Raw genomic sequence first — 18,734 nt, 5'->3', positions numbered from 1 at the left:
ATATTTGGGGAAGCCTTGAATGTATCTCCACTGCACTGGACACACTGTCCTATAGTAAAGGGAAATGTGGGTTCCTTCTAGATTTCTATTCATATAACTTGTGTAACATTGGTATGTGCATGCCAAGAAAAGCTAACAGTTGGGGTTAAAAAAAAAAGGATTTCTTTCAACCCTACACTCAGGGCTTCTCATGACATGAGTTGCGTAATCATTTGAGGATAATACTCCATTACTAGGTTTTGAACAGTGTTGTGAAACCTCTATAATTCTTTCCCCATTTAATGTTCTTAAATGCAAAGACCACCCTAGACAGGTTCATCAAACCTGTGTTTGCCATGAGCTTGGCCCCCGCACCACACAGACCATTCGGCTGTGTAATGCAACAACTGTGTTACAGAGTCACCCTGTTTCCTGATCCTCACAGGGAAATTCCACAGGACGAGCTGTGTATCCACACTGAGAGCTTCTCAAGGAAACAAATTTCCATGTTTGAAAAGTGATTAAGATTAGCATCTGAGCTCCTCTTGTGACCCAGTGGAAAACAATAAGCTATTTTTCGTGCTTATGTCTACAAATGGCATAGATCAAAAGGAGAGAGGAGAATAGAACAAATGAACCTCTGACTTAAGAGAAATTTGGCTAATTTTCCTCCCGTAAATCCAGCAAACGAGCTGAGACCAGCCTGACTCCATCTTCTAAGCAGGTTGTGGACAAAATGCCCATGCATATGAATTCAGATGATGTCAATGATTCCTGGCTGGTCTTGTCTTTTTGTTCCTTTAGAGAATCAAACCCTTCCAAATATAGAATGTATTTTCTCATATTGTTATTTAGCTCTATATTATATGGATGAGAATGTTAAGAAAAAACCTAAACATTTTACAAGTTTCAGTGGCACTAATAAATAGAACATAAAATTGGTATGTGGGAGATAAGCTGCCTATATACTCCTCACATACCAGGTAGGGGGCAGACAAAGCCAGGGCTCTGAGCCAATGGGCCTGGATTTTTGAACACCTCTCAATTCTCAGACAACAAATACTTGGTTTGTTGATGTGTTGAGTATTTGGCCTTGGAGTTTCTCAAGGATAAGAAATATTCTTTCAGCAAGCCCTGTTTCCATCAAGTTGTTCACTGGAATGTTCACGATTTTAGATATAAATGAATGTGCCATGAATACCCATACATGCAGCCTCCATGCCAATTGCCTCAATATCCAAGGATCTTTCAAGTGCAAATGCAAGCAGGGATATAAAGGAAATGGACATCTGTGTTCTGGTAAGAAGTATTTGGTCATGGGATTTTGGTTATTCCCACGAATCAGTCTCTCCATATCTTCCTGTTCCCTCCCACCACTGTCCCTCTTGTTCCTCCTCTTCCTTCTCTCCTTTTTGTCCTTTTACCTACCTACCTATCTCCTTCCTTCTCTTCCTTCTTATCCCCTCCCTCCCTCTTCCTCCTCCCTCCCTCCCTCCCCCCCCTCAAGTGCAGTGTCTACATTTAACTCTGCCTCAGCCATTTGTTCTTTGCTAGTTGACTACATTTACAATTCTCACTCAAGTTGTAGGCATAGAACTAACTGAAAGACCATCAATGCATGTTTTTTCTGATTACAACATAGTTTCATCAGGGCTTTTGCCAGAATGCACAATGGAAACAGAGTATGATGCACTGAATTCCCTTCTAGCAAAGAATCTCATTGCTCTTGTTGATGAGTGCTTTAATAATCTAATAATCACAAGTTAAAACTATAAATCTAATATATATATATATACAACTACAAGATGACATTGCTATTAACAACTACAACTTGCCCCTCTCAACAAGGAAGACTTTATCCCATATTTAAAATTTCTGAAGAGATTTTTTTCGAAGAGTTCTATATGATGTAGTAATTTTAAGAGACTTCAGGCTTATAGAAATGTCACCATCATTTTTCTTCAGTACCAGTACTGGGGCATAAACTCATTGCCTGGGCAACTGTCCCTTAGCTTTTTCGCTTAAAGCTGGCACTCTACCTCTTGAACCATAACTCCACTTCCAGATTTTTGATTGTCAAATGGAGATAAGAATCTCAGTCTTTCCTGTCTGTGCTGGCTGTAAACCTAAATCCTTTGATCTCATGGTCCTGAGTAACTAGGGTTATGGGTGTGAGCCACCAGGACCTTCCCCTCCCCCATTTTTATATTATCAAAAGGATTCAATAATACAAAGAGACAATAATTAAGACTTTTTTAAATTATTGCCTTTAAGTAGTTGTAAAAAATGGATTTCAAGTCCATAATTCAGTTTATGAGTACATCTTGATCAGTGTCACCCTTCCATTGTTCTCCCCCATCCCTTCCAAGCCCACCCATCCCCTCCAGTTACCTATTTCCATTTTCACATATGCACAGTGAATTTTATGACTTTATTCACCCACCCTTCCTCTCTCCATCTGTTAAGACATTTTTAAAGAAAACAATCATTGATTATATCAAATTTGAAACAGCAGTACCAAGATAAAGCCTAATGCAGTTATGTGAATGCATTTTCATCTTTGCTCAGCTTTCTCTGTACATACCAAGGGAATGAAATTATTGACACTACAAAGGTTGTGATGTTTTGATTTGCTTTTTGTTTTCAACAAGAAAATTTGAAACTTCAAAGCAAAAACTAAAAGCAGATGTTTAGGTTTGTTTGGAACATGCTGCAACCCACTCCTCATCGTTTATTAAAGGTCCTTTGTTTTATGTTACTGATTATGTAAAGGAAATTTACAAGGAATGAGTGTTTCCTTTTAATTATTCATGCTGCATACTGAGAAAGATTCAGACTTATACATAAAATTACATAGTGAGACCTCCCAAAGAATATCTATATATAATCAGCACATTATAATAAAAACTTAACACTAAAACTCCTGGCAAAGGAGTTGAAAACAGGCCAAGTTAAGGCCAGGAAAATAAGTAGTGGTGTATTACTTTTATTAGTACTGATTTGATTTGTACCAAATAGATACAAGCTGTTACAATGACAAATAACTAAAATGTCTCATTGAAAACAGGCATATTGTACCTATGTCCTACCAACCTTACACTAATGTCGAAGTAAAAACATTGTATTTGCATATACATTTTCAAAGAAGCTTTCTTTCCTTGTTGATTACACAAAAAAGAAAAATGCAAACTACTCTTTATTTTTAACTACTTTGGAAAAAATCAAATTAACCAAATGAAGAAGGAAGCAAGCAAAAGAAAAGATTAAAATACTGCCAAGAAAAATATTCTAATAAAATCCCAATCCAGCCACTTTCCACAATATTCTTTTTGGCATCAGAATTGATGCTTACTTTTTTCCCTTTAATTCCCTCTAAACTATATTTAAGTAATGGATTTGAGTAAATTGACTTGGGAGTTACTAGACCCTTTCTTGCATAATGTTAGACTAGCTCATCCCCAAAGAGTTTATAATAGGACAGTATATTTTATTTTAAGTATCAGTGCTTTTAATTTTTAAATCAATTACTTTTTAGCATCCGTTGGCTATTCATCATTGTTATGAGCATATCCCTGGAAAAGAATACATATCTCTGAATCATAAATCTCAAGGAATTTGAGCCAGTCTAGAGAAAAGTGGCCTTAAGCCATAAAGCAGGAATAAACCTATCATGAAAATAGGACATAAAAACAGCCTTTCATATTCCTCACCCTCAAATTCTAGCTTAACTCCTAGCTAGCTGAGTGATCTTGAGCAAGACACTTAGCATTTCCCAGTTGCCTCATCTATAAAATTGGGCTGAAGACCTTATCTATCTCTTGAGATCTACACGAGCATTTCTGTCCTCACTCCTGCCCAAGTCATTGACCCAATTCAGGATCAGAGGAACTAATCTGGATGTGTATTTTGTGTGTGTGTACTGTTCCTGAGTTTGAAACTAGCTTTTGTGCTTGAGCTTAGTGCTCTACCACTTCTGACTTCTTGGTTGTTAGTTGCAGGTTAGAGTCTCATAGGCTCTTCTGCCTGGGCTAGCTAGAGGTAGGTTTTTTTAAGCAACTTAATTTCAATAAATAGGAAATGAAACCAGGTATCAGTGACTCACATCTGTCATGCTAGCTCTATGAGAAGCTGAGACTGGGAGGATTGCAGTTTCAAGCCAGCTCAGGCAGAAAAGTCCATAAGATAACTCCTCAATGTGGAAAGCTAGCTGTAGTGACATGTGCTTATAATCCCAGCTACATTATCAAGTGAAAACAAGAGGAACATGGTTCATGCATATGTGCCTAGCAGAAAGTATGACCCTATCTCAACAAACAACCAGTGCAAGAAAGGTCTGGAGAAATGGCTCAGTAGGAGAGCATCTGCCTATGAAGCATGAGGACCCGAGTTCAAGCTCCAGTACCACCAAAAACAAATAAATAGGAAATTAATATAAATAGTTAATATGGGAGCTTCTCTTTTCTTATAAATACAAAAACTCAAACCATTTTTTTTAAATTGTGGTTGACTGAGCTGAAAAACTTTAAGCAAAAAGAGAAGGGGAAAGCAAAATTAAATACATATATACTAAACTATAAATCACCATTTTTGCATTTCACAAATGGTCTACTACAGAAAATTTATATAGTTTAACCTGATGGTAAAACAGAAACTTCTGAAGATCAAATCTCTAAATATACTTGGACAATACCAGTATTGAGGTGTAGCAGCAGAAAAAGCAGAAATATCAGTAGACCCTGGAAAACCCACTTTACTTTCGGAATGTGTAGTCTAACTAGGTAGTACCAAGTTTTTTACTAAAATAGTTTCTGAAGCAAAATGAAGTGTTACCTGTAACAAAAGATAGGTAAGATAAATGCCATAACCTTGCAACTGTAAAAACAAAACAAAACAAAACAGCTACAAGAATGGAAAACCTCATATGAGTTGATTCTAGAAGCTTTCATTTATTGCACTTTTTTTTTTTGCCAGTCCTGGAGCTTGGGGCCTGAGCCCTCCTCCCCCTCTCCCCCTCCCCCCTCCCCCCTCCCCCCTCACCCCCCTCCCCCTCCCCCTCCTCCTCTCTCCCCCTCCCCCCTCCCCCTCCCCCTCCTCCTCTCTCCCCATCCCCCCCTCCCCCTCCCCCTCCTCCTCTCCCCTCCCCTCCCCTTCCCTCCCCTCCCCCTCCTCCCCCTCCTCCCCCTCCTCCCCCTCCTCCCCCTCCTCCCCCTCCTCCCCCCTCCTCCCCATCCCCCTCCTCAAGGATAGCGCTCTACTGCTTGAGCCACAGCACCACTTCTGGCTTTATCTGTGTATGTGGTGCTGAAGAATTGAACCCAGGGCTTCATGCATGTGAGAAGAGTACTCTACCGCTAAGCCACATTCCTAGCCCTTTTTATACTAGCACTTTTTATACTTCCAAAATGTTCCATTGTTCAAGAGTGATCAAATTATCAGCCAATCTGCATATTCTCACCTGTGTTTTAGTTATCCCTGAAAAGTCTGTGAAGGAAATCCGCAGAGTACCTGGGCCCATCAAAGACCGAATCAAAAAGTTACTTGCTCATAAAAACAGCATGAAAAAGAAGATGAAAGTTAAAAATGTCACCCCTGGACCAACTGGCACTCGCCCCCCTAAGGTTGACCTGCAGTCCTTCAGTTATGAAGAGAGTGTTTCCAGGAATGGTGATGCTAATAGAGTAAAACCAGGAAAGGAAGAGACAATGAAAGAGGGGCTTGAGGAAGAGAAAAGAGAAGAGAAAGCCCAGAAGAATGATGTGGAGCAAGAACGAAGCCTTCGAGGAGATGTGTTTTGTAAGTATCACTCTTGTTATTTATACACTTAGTGAAAAATGAATTATGATTCTTCCTAACAAATGAAAGAAAACCAGCTTCAGGCCTTAAAGAGAAATGTTGCTCACGCCATTAATCCTAGCTACTCAGAAGGCTGAGATCTGAGAATTGTGGTTCGAGGCCAGCCCATGCAGGAAAGTCCCTGAGACTCTTATCTCCAATTAACTGCCAGAAAATGGGAAGTGGTGCTGTGGCTCAAAGTGGTAGAGGGCTAGCCTTGAACGGAATTGCTCAGGAACAGTGCTCAGGCCCTGAGGTCAAGTCATGGCCAACAAAAAATAATAGACTACATGATAAAACCTTCTTTGCAGTCATTGAATTCATTCCATCTGAACATGTGTAGATTTGTTTCTCTTTTCTTCATAACTAATCAAGTGATCTTTTTCAGCCCCTAAGCTTAATGAAGAAGGTGACTTGGATCTGGTTCTGGTCCGAAGAAAAGCTCTGGATTCCAAAGTGGAACACAAAGGTAAATAAATAATCCTTTCTCCTAGGTATATATTCTCTCTTTTTGTCCATTTTCATTTCTCCATAGGATGAGGTTTTTACTTTTAAATTACTAGTCAAGGGAAAAATCACTGCATCATTACACATAGTACCAGCATTAAAATAGTAGTTCCTGTGTGATTAGGGCCAATAGTTTTATTATCATTTTTTGTTTATGTGGTAGTGGGGAATTGAACCCAGGGCTTCATGCATGCTAGGCAAGCACTCTACCACTAAGCCATATTCCCAGCCTAGGGCCTAGTGGTAAAGTGCTCGTCTCGTATACATGAAGCCCTGGGTTTGATTCCTCAGCACCACATATATAGAAAAAGCCGGAAGTGGTGCTGTGGCTCAAGTGGTAGAGTGCTAGCCTTGAGCAAAAAGAAGCCAGGGACAGTGCTCAGGCCCTGAGTTCAAGCCCCAGAACTGGCACAAAAAAAACCAGCCCTAGGGCCAATAGTTAAACCATATTTAGGGGAGTTTCTACAACTCTCACATGATGTAAAAGTAATAACTTCTTCGGGCAGACTAGATGTTGAAGATGCGAGAAATCTACTCATTTCTTTACTCTGGGAATGTCTACAAATTGAAAATTCCCATGTACTAAAATATGACCAAAATCATTTAGTGTTACAAAGTGACATTGAGTAACAAACCACCCAAAACTGGTATTTGCCATGACACTATACTGATATTTTGCTTGTGAATTTGTGGGTTGGTTAGGCAAGCCATTTGTGCTTATGATGACTTAGGATATATACAGAATGAACATCGTGGATTTCTGTCTGGTTTAGGATTCAGGTCCGATTCCACCACTTAGTATCCATAGAATTTGGAAAAATTGCTTATGAATTTCAGTTCTGAGCCTCTGATGATAGATTTTTTATTAACTCAGAGTTTCCCATTCACTTGGCTTTATGAGCTGGCACTTTGTGACTCAAGCCTTGCTTTCAGCCCATCTTTCTGTTGGTTATTTTGGAGATTGAGTCTTGTGGATTTTTCTACGTGGACTGGCTTCAAACCACAATCTTTTATATCTTAGCTTCTGAGTACTTAGGACCACAAGCTTGAGACACTAGCACCTGGCTATTAAATATGCATTTTTGTCTGCAATTTGACACATAAGTCAGAAATGTGAGAGATGCTCATTTTTATTCTATGTATATGGAAATAATGCAAAACATGGGGGTGACAGAATGTTTGTGGAAATATTTAACAATTTGAAATGAGTCAAGGAAAAGATAATTTTCCCATTTTTATCCCTTGACATAAATAGCTAAAGCTCCAAAATTAAAGCTAGCGGCTAGCCTTAGTTTTAAATCAGAAGTATCTAGAAAGTTCTGGCATGGTCTTTACTGGTTTATATGGATAGAAGACAATTTCACAGTTTTCCTTAGCTCATGCAGCACTTGCCTATTACTTGTTTTATTTTGCAATAGTTTCTGTTGTCGTTTCTAAGATCACAACTAAATGTGATGATAATGTATTCACAGGTTTAAGTGAAAATAGGGCAACCCTACAAGAAATTCAGTTTCCATGATCTGAACCCTTTGGAACTAAAAATAGGGCTTTGTCTTCCAAAGCTCCTAATGTTACCTATTTTTCTAATATGTGTGTGTGTGTGTATGTGTGTGTGTGTGTGTGTGCGTGTACTTGTCTTCAGGCTTACATTCAGAGCCTCAGTGCTGTCCCTGAACTTCTTTTGCTCAAGGCTATTGCTCTATCACTTGAACCACAGCTCCACTTCTGGCTTTTTTTTTTTTAGCAGTTTAATGTAGATAAAGTCTCATGGACTTTCCTGCCTGGATTGGCTTCAAACCATGATCCTCAGACCTCAGCCTCCTGAGCAGCTGGGATTACATATGTGAGCTACTGGCACTCTGGTTCTAATATGTTTACTGGTTGTAAAAATGTCTTTTTTAAAAAACTCAGATTTAAACATCTCAGTTGACTGCAGCTTTGATCATGGGGTCTGTGACTGGAAACAGGACAGAGAAGATGATTTTGACTGGAATCCTGCTGATCGAGATAATGGTATTTAGATTTGATTATTTCATGTTCTACAATGTGGCAAGAGTAAATAAGGCTCTGCAATGGTGGAGGGTTTTTGCTCCTCTCACTCCTTCGGTCAGGGTTATTTGTCATCTTGGAACATTTTAGACCTTCCATGGTTTCCCCAGATGCATATCTCACTTGTTCTAGCATATATTCTCTATCATAATCCCTCCCCCACCCACCTGACCCACCAAGTGCTTCTCCAGCAAACCTCTTTTCTATTTATCAACTTCTCATCTGGGAGAGAAAGATGTAGGGAATCACATAAAGTAAAAGCCAGAAAGGAATTCTTCCTTTACTCTTGTTTATTAGCCATGTTTCTCCAGAGTTTTTGTTTTGTGTTTCTGGAAGAAATATATCTTAAAAGAGATGATTATTATCTCTAGATTATTATCTCCAGCTAGGAATGGCATTGCTGGAGTCATCATCTGGAGTCATTTCTCAAAGCATCAAAAAATCAAATCATGATAGTATGAAGTCAATGACTTAAAATCTTGGGCTTGAGCTTTCTCTTCTGCTGCTTGAGGATTTCTTAACAGTCATCATTTTGGATTTTTCTCTTTATCACCCCTAACCTGTGGATGTCCTGCCTTTCTACTGCCTACTTCAGCACTGTTGATGAACTCTCGCGTTCCCTCTTGAGCATGTGTCTTACACATATCACGTCAGACCCATACTGAGTTTCTGTCTTGTGAAGGCTGACTATATAATAAAGGACAATTGTGACACATCTAGGTCACCAGTTCCTTACTAGTAAAATTATTTCTCTGGGAATATATGGTCTCCACCTTCAGATATAAGATCTTCCTTCTAGATACTTCCTTGTAACTAATTCCCCCTGGAGATCTTTTTTTTAACCTCATATACAATCAGAAAATTTCATTATTCCCCAACAAGAATCTCTTCTCAAGTTTGGGATTAAAGTAGAGAGGATAGGTCACACTCATATGAGTGAGACTATCACTGAAGATTGAAGACAAGTTTCACCTATCTGCTATTAATAAGTCTTGTGGCCGTGGACAACTTCCTCTGTTTCCATGACCCTTGGTTTCCTTCTCCATATAATAAAGGGGTTGAACTCTGTCATTTCAAAAATTCACTTTAGCATGAACATTTTTCCTATATTCAAAATAATAATAAAAGACTTCAGCTTTCTCTGTGGGATAATATTATTCATTTTTATAAGAAAATTAATTATATATTATAGCCAACCCCTTCCAATGGCTTCACTGACTGTACAATTTTGTTTTCTTAAAGCTGGTGGCTATTATATGGCGGTTCCAGCATTGGCTGGGCACAAGAAGGACATCGGCCGATTGAAACTTCTCCTGCCAGCCCTGCAACCCCAAAGCAACTTCTGCTTACTCTTTGATTACCGGCTGGCAGGAAACAAAGTAGGGAAACTTCGAGTGTTTGTGAAAAACAGTAACAATGCCTTGGCATGGGAAGAAACCAAGAATGAGGATGAAAGCTGGAAGACAGGGAAAATTCAGTTGTATCAAGGGATTGATACTACCAAAAGTGTAAGTGAAAAAGAAATTATTAAAGTAGTTATTTATATGTTTTAATAATTCACCAAACATTTACAGAAATGCCTATCTTCTGGGGATATGAAGATCAATAAGATTTTTTCCCTATCCTCACTAAGCTTGCACTTTGGAGCAAAACAAGCAAGGCGATTCATCAGCATGACCAATGACAACGTTTGTCAGGAGCATGCATTTGGAAATGTGGAAAGGACCTACATTGTTTGACAGGCATGACTTACCAACTTCTTCCCAAATTGGGCTTTAGATTTCTTTGTTTTTCAATTTTTGTGCCACTCCTGGGGCTTGATCTCAGGGTCTGGACAGTGACCTTTGACTTTTTTGTTCAAGGATAGCTTTCTACCACTTGAGCCACAGCTCCACTTCCAGCTTTATGGTGGTTAATTGGAGATAAGCTTCTCACACTTTTCTGCCTAGGTTGGTTTTGAACCACTATCCTCAGATCTCACACTCCTCAATAGCTAGGATTACAGGTAAGAGTCACCAGGGCCTGTTCTTGTACATTCCTTAATATGTAACAAACAAAACAAAAAAATCCACCTATTTTTCTTTTGAGTTTTATGTGCAGAATTTAGCACAATAAATGACAATCAGAAGATGGTTTCTAAATGCTTTTAAAATGATCATAGCAAGGCTGTGTTGCATTTCAGTCATTTTGAAAACTATCGTGTAACTATAAAGCACAAAAGAGATGGTGAGCAATATGATGTCATTGATGATGCTTAAAGGATAGTACCTCAAAATGCCAATTTTCTCTAAATTTGGAATTTATTATATTTTAAAGTTTAGAAAAAAACAAAGGGAAATTGTTCACTGGAAAAAGTAAAGCTCATAATCCCACCACAATAAGCATTCTGTGAATGCTTTTGTGCTTTTGTGGTTTACTTTCCATATGAATACATGTGTTCATCTATTTATAACCATAGTTGGCATAGGCTATTGTCGAATTCCAGCTTGTCAGAATATATGTGTGAATGCTTTTAAGGAAGAACAACCCGTTCCAAATAAATATTTGTTTCTCTCTAAAACTTTGAATCTAAGGTAACCTGAATCATCTTTTTTTCAGAATCATCACTCTGTCCTCTAACCTTTGTAGGATGCACAAGCTTCTTCCTTTCTTTCTGGGAGACATACTTTTCTTTAGTGAACGATATTGAACAGGTGCTTCCTAAATTGTAGCTGTTGTTACCTTTATAATTTTGCACTTTTAAGTATTTTGATGGGTTTTATGATTTTAATCTTGATGCAAACTATTTTCTAAATAGCATTACAATGTTGAAGAAGCATATACATCTACTCCGCAAATATTTATTTTAATCATATTTGTTTGAAAATAGGTGAATATAAAATAATCACTATATATCTTTAATTTTGTTAAGTAAGGTCACTGTCATTTTATATTCTATTTGAACATAATTCTTTAGTACTCTATGCATTCATAACTTCTAGAATATAAAGAAGTCTCTCTTGATCATTAATAAATATCTTAAGTAAAAATGATTCTTGGGCCGGGGATATAGCCTAGTGGCAAGAGTGCCTGCCTCGGATACACGAGGCCCTAGGTTCGATTCCCCAGCACCACATATACAGAAAACGGCCAGAAGCGGCGCTGTGGCTCAAGTGGCAGAGTGCTAGCCTTGAGCGGGAAGAAGCCAGGGACAGTGTTCAGGCCCTGAGTCCAAGGCCCAGGACTGGCCAAAAAAAAAAAAAAAAAAAAAAAAAAATGATTCTTATACTCTAAAACATTTAACACAAAAATGACATTTCAGATATTTTCTAAATACATAAACCAAAATTTAAGAAAGTATACTGCTATATAGAAAACCAAAGTCCAAATACAGACAAATAATTTCCTTTCAAATATACAGTTTTATATTAGATATCTGTAAGTCATCGTATATTTATTTTAGCCTGGTTTTGATTGTTAAAATTATTTTTTCTGCTTTTACTTTGATCAGAATCCTTTTTCCCATTTGTTTGTTTGACAGGTCTCATTAAGTGGCCCAGGTTAGCCTTGAATTTAGATCTTCCTGCCTCTACCTCCCAAGCGCTAGAATTGTAGATGTACACCACTATGAATGAATTTTTGTGTGTATATGTGATGTTAAGGAGGGAGAACCCAAAGAAGGCCATCTGCATGCTCTGTGAGTGCTCTGCCACTGAGCTATGTCCCTGGTCCCCCCAAATTTTCTCTTAAGCCGTACCCCTCTCAGCTTTGTGGGAAATTGGTTTCCCTGAACTGAAGTCACTGTGAGCACCTCACATCTGGAGAACACATTGCTGTCTAGTTAAGAGAGTCCTATGTAGCCAATGTCAAAGCCAATGTCTATGCAATAGGGATATGTGAGTTTAGTCTTTATCAATAGTTTGTGTGTTATTGTTTTGAATGTTTGACACTTTTTTATCCTTTCTTCATTATTAGATCATTTTTGAAGCAGAACGTGGCAAGGGAAAAACTGGAGAAATAGCAGTGGACGGCGTCTCGCTAGTCTCAGGCTTATGTCCAGATGGCCTTCTATCTGTGGAAGGCTGAGAGCTGCTATCAAATTTTGTATCTTTATATTAGCCTCTTTATATCATTTCTCTTTTTATATTACATTATAGGATTCCCCCATTTTAGAAATACATACTGAAGTTTCATAATATGCCAATAGAAAATCCATTTTTAAGATTGTTTCTTGTATCAGGTGTGCCAATGTTCACTTTAAATATACTACCACTGTATCTTGTCATTAATTTCTGGGATTTCCACATTATATTATAAAATGTGGAAATGGAAGTACATGTTCCCCACCCAGTAGATCTGATTTTTCTAGTTGACTTGATGAATTCCTCAATTAATATTTTTGAATAAAGACAAAAAATTAGAAAAGCATTTAGATGTTTGACTTTTGTGGTGATTCTTGAAAATTATGACATTAAAAATAGTTTTGCCTAAGTGTCTCAGCCTGATCTTTCATAGCTAAGCTTGAATATTTGAATTATTTGCAATAATAATGTCCAAATAATCATTCCTTGTGTGGTATGTTGATGATTCTCTGTTTATGTATGTGTAGGAATATTTGCTTTTTAAATATTGTTTTCATTATGGAAATACTTCATATTTTTAAAAATGACTTTATGAGGAAAGATGAAGTGTTTCAATAGGTCTCATATTCCAACACAAATTAACATATGTTGTGAAATCCAAGAAATCAGAGAGCTACCGAAATATAAATTATCAAGTAAAAGGTCTGAAAAAATAAAAATTGATGCTTTCATTCTATTTCTGTTTTCTCAAACCCAAGAAGAGCTTAGTGTGGCCATAAATCTTGAATGTATTCCTCAAACGCAACATTTGACGAACCCTAATTTATTATGGTTCATGACTATCCAGTTTTATGATGGTACTTCGAATTTGGGATCATTCTTCTTTCTCAGGCTATCACTATGTCATGTGATCCTCACAATGCTGAGCCAGAGCCTTGAGGTGCATCTCCTAGCCAGCCCTGTGATCATGAGAAGAAACAACCACACTCTGTAGTCTGTTGTTTTCTGGTGAGTGTGAGGATATTTTGTTTTGGTTTTGCATTCCATCGTGTCTCCAAAACACCCATCTGTGACCATGCATAAGGTATTCAACACGTTTATTATAAAACAAAACTTGTATTGGAAGATTGTCCTCAACTATAGTGTGATGTAACTATTCTGAACACATTTTAGATACAGAAGGTTAACCTATGATGTGCAACAGAGATGTAGCACTTGGACTTGTGCTATTTTAATTATATGATAGCTTTATCAGGAAATAATCCCCATGGAGATACATCTGTATGGATGAAATGTAGAAACATCTGTATGTTAGTTAAGATTCTACATCAGAAACAGGTCTAAACCAGTTCCCAGATTGAAGGTTCCTCAGTGATTTTCTCTTATTATTTTCTTTTATCTTTGTCATTATCTTTAATTAGTTGTACAAAGGGGATTCAATCCAAAATACCTATTTATGGGTGCAATGCATCTTGATCAATATCACCTTTTCCATCATTCTCCAGCTGTTTTCTTTCACCTAAAGCAGTGAAAGTATGGAGCTAAGTGCCACAGGGGTGTTGTAATGCACATATGGGCCCCTCCCTAAAAATGCTTGTTTGCGCCATATATGAGTGAGTCTGAATTAGAAAACTTCCAATCGTATAAAATGGCTGATAGAATACCTACTGAGGGTTTGCACTGTGGGAAGACAATAGCTTCAGTATCTTGGTTACGAACTAAAGATCTGCCCACAGAAATGTAGACATCCCCCATCTCTATTCTCCATCCATACCTCCACTTCTGCTCACTAAACAAATATCCTAGAAAAGATAATATAAAGCAAAAGCTGTTGATGCCCTTCTGCCAAAGAGGAGGAAAACACAAGACACTCATGCCTTGTACAACCATTTGAAGATAACTTTTAATTGTAATTAGAAGATGTTATTGAAAATTTTTCACTAGGTGGAACTTTTGGTTTAAATTACAAATTAAATTACAAAATTAAAAACTTTTGGGTTAAATTACAAATGTGTTATTTACTAGTGGTTTGACATTATGAAAATAACTTAGTTGTTCTATTTAAGTAATGTGAATAAAACAAATGTGAATATATATATATATATATATATATATGCACTCATAAAGCTTTACCTCCTAACCTCACACTCTTTTAGATTTCTGGAATCTGTTAGCTGAAAGAATGATTGAGAGATTGGGGTACTGGTGATGGCTCCTTACCAGTCCACAGGATTGCAAAAAAACATTCTTACCTTTGATACAGGCCCAGCTCACCTTCTCTGAGTGAAGTACTTTCTGGAACTTACTTTTCCAGGACTTCTATTTAAATCGTGCTCGGTCAGACCATAAGGTAACAGTTATGTGATTTCACTTCAGCAAAATAAACATGGAGGAAATCATTCCACAATTTGAGGGAGAACTATCAGAATTCTGGAGTATGTTATAATTTGATACTCTGCTCTGAAAGCAGTTGTTTTTGAGTTCACATAGTCTTTCCTTTTAGAACATTTAAAGTGCTTTTGGAAAACTGACAGGATGAATTGGATAATAACTACTTAGCATCATTTTGGATAAACGCAATTCTTGTGGCGGATGGAATGCTAGCAGAGTAGCAACCCAAAGCACTGATAGTTTCTCTCCAAGAATGAATAGAAGCAAGACATATTTCTATTTTAAAGCTGGATTTTATTGAATGTTGGCAAATTTATGACTTAAATGTATTTTTTTTACTTTTATTGAATTTTAAATTTAATTTTATTGTCAAAGTGATGTACAGAGGGATTACAGTTACATATGGAAAGTAGTAAGTACATTTCTTGGCATACTTGTTACCCCCTCCCTCATTTTTCTCCCACCATCCCTTCCACCACCACTACCCCTCCCCAAGTTGTACAGTTAATTTCCAACATATTGTGAGTATTGCTATTGCATTGGTTCGCCCTTATCTTTGTCTTTTAAGTGAGATTTTTTTTAACTCCTGACAAGTCTGGGGACCTTCATGGCTTAGACTAAGTGATTATCTAAACCCGACAGTATAAATGATTCTCCCATTCAACCAGACCCTAATTAAAAATGCCAAATGGTTGTATTTTTTCTCCAAAGTATGCAGATACAGCTTCATTCTGTCTTATCAGGGAATGTGGATAAATAATAATTATTTTGGAAAGTGGGGTTGTAGATTGGAGTATTTATAATCATTTTGGATTTTCTAAATACTTTTTGGTGGTGCTGAGGTTTGAATTTAACTTTTCACACTTGCTAGCAGGCACACTAACAGTACACCCTCAGTCTTTTTGCTTTGGTTATTTTTCATATAAGGCCTCATATCTTTGCTCTGTCTATCCCAGAATATAATCCTCTTGTTTGTGCCCCTGGGTAGCTGGTATTACAGTCACACACCACCACACCAAGCTAGCTATTGGCTGAAATGGAATCTCACTAACTTTTTGCCTGAGGTTGGCCTCAAACTTCAATCCTCCCAATCTCTACCTCCCATGGAGCTGAGATGACAAACATGAGCCACCCGGCCTGACTTGGAGCTACATTTTTAAATATAATATTAAATTGTTACATGCAATTTTAGTGTTGCTGTGCACACAAAAAAATGGGGAAGATGTGGAAGTGGCACTGTGGCTCAAATGGTAGAGCCCTCACCTTGAGCAAAAGAAGCTCAGAGACAGCACCCTGGCCCAAAGTTCAAGCCCCAGATCTGGCAAGGAAAAAAAAAGTGTAACATGTTTTACAAATAACGTATTTGAAAGCGAGATCATGGGAAATTATCCTGGGACTAAGAAGGAATGCTTCAAAGTAAGCCTAAAATAGCAAAGTTAAGCTGGAGATGTGGCTCAAGTGGTAGAACACCTACTTGTCTTGCAAGCATACAAGGCCCTCAATTCAACCCCCAGTACTGAAAATATACAGCAAGGTTCCGTGTGCAAAAATGTTCTTGTTTATATCTTTAATCAGTTTGGGAGCATCATATACTTTTCCACTTTTAGGTTATTATTCTGTTCACTTGTTCATTTGTTCTTGTTTCTCCTACTCTGGGAACATTTTCTTTTTTTTTTTGGCCAGTCCTGGGCCTTGGACTCAGGGCCTGAGCACTGTCCCTGGCTTCTTTTTGCTCAAGGCTAGCACTCTACCACTTGCGCCACAGCGCCCCTTCTGGCCGTTTTCTTTCTTTCTTTTTTTTTTTTTTTTTTGTCCTTTTTAAAATTTAATATGAACCAAGTGTGGTGGCACACATCTGTAATCCCAGAATTTCAGAGATTGAGAAAAGAAAATGACAAATTCTGAGCCAGCTTGTCTCAATCCCAGCTGCTTAAGAGGAATGCAACTGGAGGCCAATTGGAGCAAAAGTTAGAAATGTCCTCAATCAATCAGACATGGCAAGACCTCTGATAGCAGCTATGGTATTGTGACAGGTGGCTCAAGGCAAGCCTAGGTCCATAACACAAGATTATGCCTCGACAAAATAACAAAAACACAAAAGGGTATATATATATATATATATATATATATATGTCATATATATGAGTCATATATATATATATATATGAGTCAAGACGCTGAATAGATCGTTACCAAGTCGGAGGCCCTATGCCAGAAGAGAAAATAGAACCACACAGCCACACAAAGAAGTGAAGAAAGAAAAGGAGAAAAGGAAGGGAAAAAAAGGAACAAAGAATTAATTCGGCGGAGGGAGGGGGACAGGGGGACTGGGAATATGGCCTAGTGGCAAGAGTGTTTGCCTCATATACGTGAAGCCCTGGGTTCGATTTCTCAGCACCACATATATAGAAAAAGCCAGACGTGGTGCTGTGGCTCAAGTGGTAGAGTGCTAGCCTTAAAAGGAAGCCAGGGATAGTGCTCAGGCCCTGAGTTCAAGTTCCAGGACTGCTTCTGGCCGTTTTCTATATATGTGGTGCTGGGGAATCGAACCCAGGGCTTCATGTGTACGAGGCAAGCACTCTTGCCACTAGGCCATATTCCCAGCCCCTCTGGGAACATTTTCTATAGCGTCTCTGAAGAATTCTGGATTTGATGTAAGTAGGCAAAAGCTAGTTACCTTTTTGTCAATAATTTCTTTGAGAGCTTACACTTAGATGTCACTAAAAACTGGCCAAAAACACGGTTGATTTTGAATTGTTTGGGGGGAGGGATATAAAAATCACATGCAGCCAGGATCCAGCGGCTCACACCTGTAATCCCAGCTCCTCGGGAGGCTGAGATCTGAAGATTATGGTTCACAGCCAGCCCCAGTAGTAACATCCATGAGACTCCAATAACTCTACAGAAGAAGCCAGAAGTGGTGCTCAAGTGGTAGAGCGCTAGCCTTGAACACAAAGAGGCTCAGGGACAGTGCCCAAGCCCTGAGTTCAAGCCCCAGAGCACGCAAAAAAAATCATATACAACTTGATATTATCAGTTTGTGGTTAGGTGTCATTTATGACCAAAATCAGTATTACAAATCCAGAGTTTCACTGCTAGACAGACATATGCCTATCAGAAATGTGTAGTAACATTACTTGCAAGAGTCCCAATGGAAAAAAATCCATATATACATAATTTCTAATTTGAGTAGAACCGATAAACTGTGGTGTATTAATTCAGTGATATACTACAAAGATGTGAGAATGAACAACCCAATTCTAATCACAGCACTACACGTATATTTTAAAATATGTTATTAATCAAATAAAGCCAGAAAGTACATTCTATATGCTTTCAGTTATGTAAGGTTCAAAATGAGGCAAAACAAATCTATTGTAGAGAAGTTGGGATATGTTTAGCCTTGTGGGAAGGAAGGGAATATCAAGAGAAAATTTGGGGGAAACTGATCATTTCTGAAAAACTAATAATGCTTCTGCCTGGCCATGTTCAGTTTGTGAACATTATGAGCAGTACATTTATGACGTGTGCACTTTATGTGTGACTGTATACATGGCCTATGCATGTTATACTTTAATAAGAACTTATTTCAAAAAGTAAAACTATTCATCGCTTACCCTATTTAAGGTAAACCTTGTCTATCTGACATTGTTCCAGATGACTTGAGACACCTAGAATAAATACATGTATCAATGCCAGATGGGTTGTAACTAAATTTACACATACATAAGTATGATCCACCCACCAATCTCTCTGATGATAATGAACCATCTGACTACGAAAGGTAAATACCACTAGAAATGCTGAGAGGTAGTTCAACAGTCCTTAGGACTGAAGAAATAGTGCCTCTCACTCAGCAGCCAGGATTTTCAGCTGCCCCCACATTTATTGATCTTTCTGGACAGTGTTACATTC

The 18,734-nt window shown here is 38.0% G+C and overlaps 1 protein-coding gene across 1 annotated transcript in view; it reads left to right on the top strand.

Annotated features, from left to right (window-relative positions):
* Window positions 1–12,838, top strand: part of Egfl6 (EGF like domain multiple 6) — a 45,501-nt gene extending 32,663 nt beyond the window's left edge. Inside the window, exons 7-12 of the mRNA XM_048336044.1 lie at window positions 1,156–1,278; window positions 5,446–5,772; window positions 6,200–6,280; window positions 8,230–8,331; window positions 9,610–9,875; window positions 12,322–12,838. Coding sequence (XP_048192001.1) covers window positions 1,156–1,278; window positions 5,446–5,772; window positions 6,200–6,280; window positions 8,230–8,331; window positions 9,610–9,875; window positions 12,322–12,432 — 1,010 coding nt within the window. The 3' untranslated portion in view covers window positions 12,433–12,838. The remainder of the gene's footprint in view (window positions 1–1,155; window positions 1,279–5,445; window positions 5,773–6,199; window positions 6,281–8,229; window positions 8,332–9,609; window positions 9,876–12,321) is intronic.
* The last annotated feature ends 5,896 nt before the right edge of the window (window positions 12,839–18,734 follow it).

Source organism: Perognathus longimembris, chromosome 28, assembly GCF_023159225.1.
Source record: "Perognathus longimembris pacificus isolate PPM17 chromosome 28, ASM2315922v1, whole genome shotgun sequence".
NCBI classification, from domain to species: domain Eukaryota; kingdom Metazoa; phylum Chordata; class Mammalia; order Rodentia; family Heteromyidae; genus Perognathus; species Perognathus longimembris.
The sequence above is the reverse complement of the archived record's forward strand: the minus strand, read 5'-3'. Positions and strand labels throughout refer to the sequence as shown.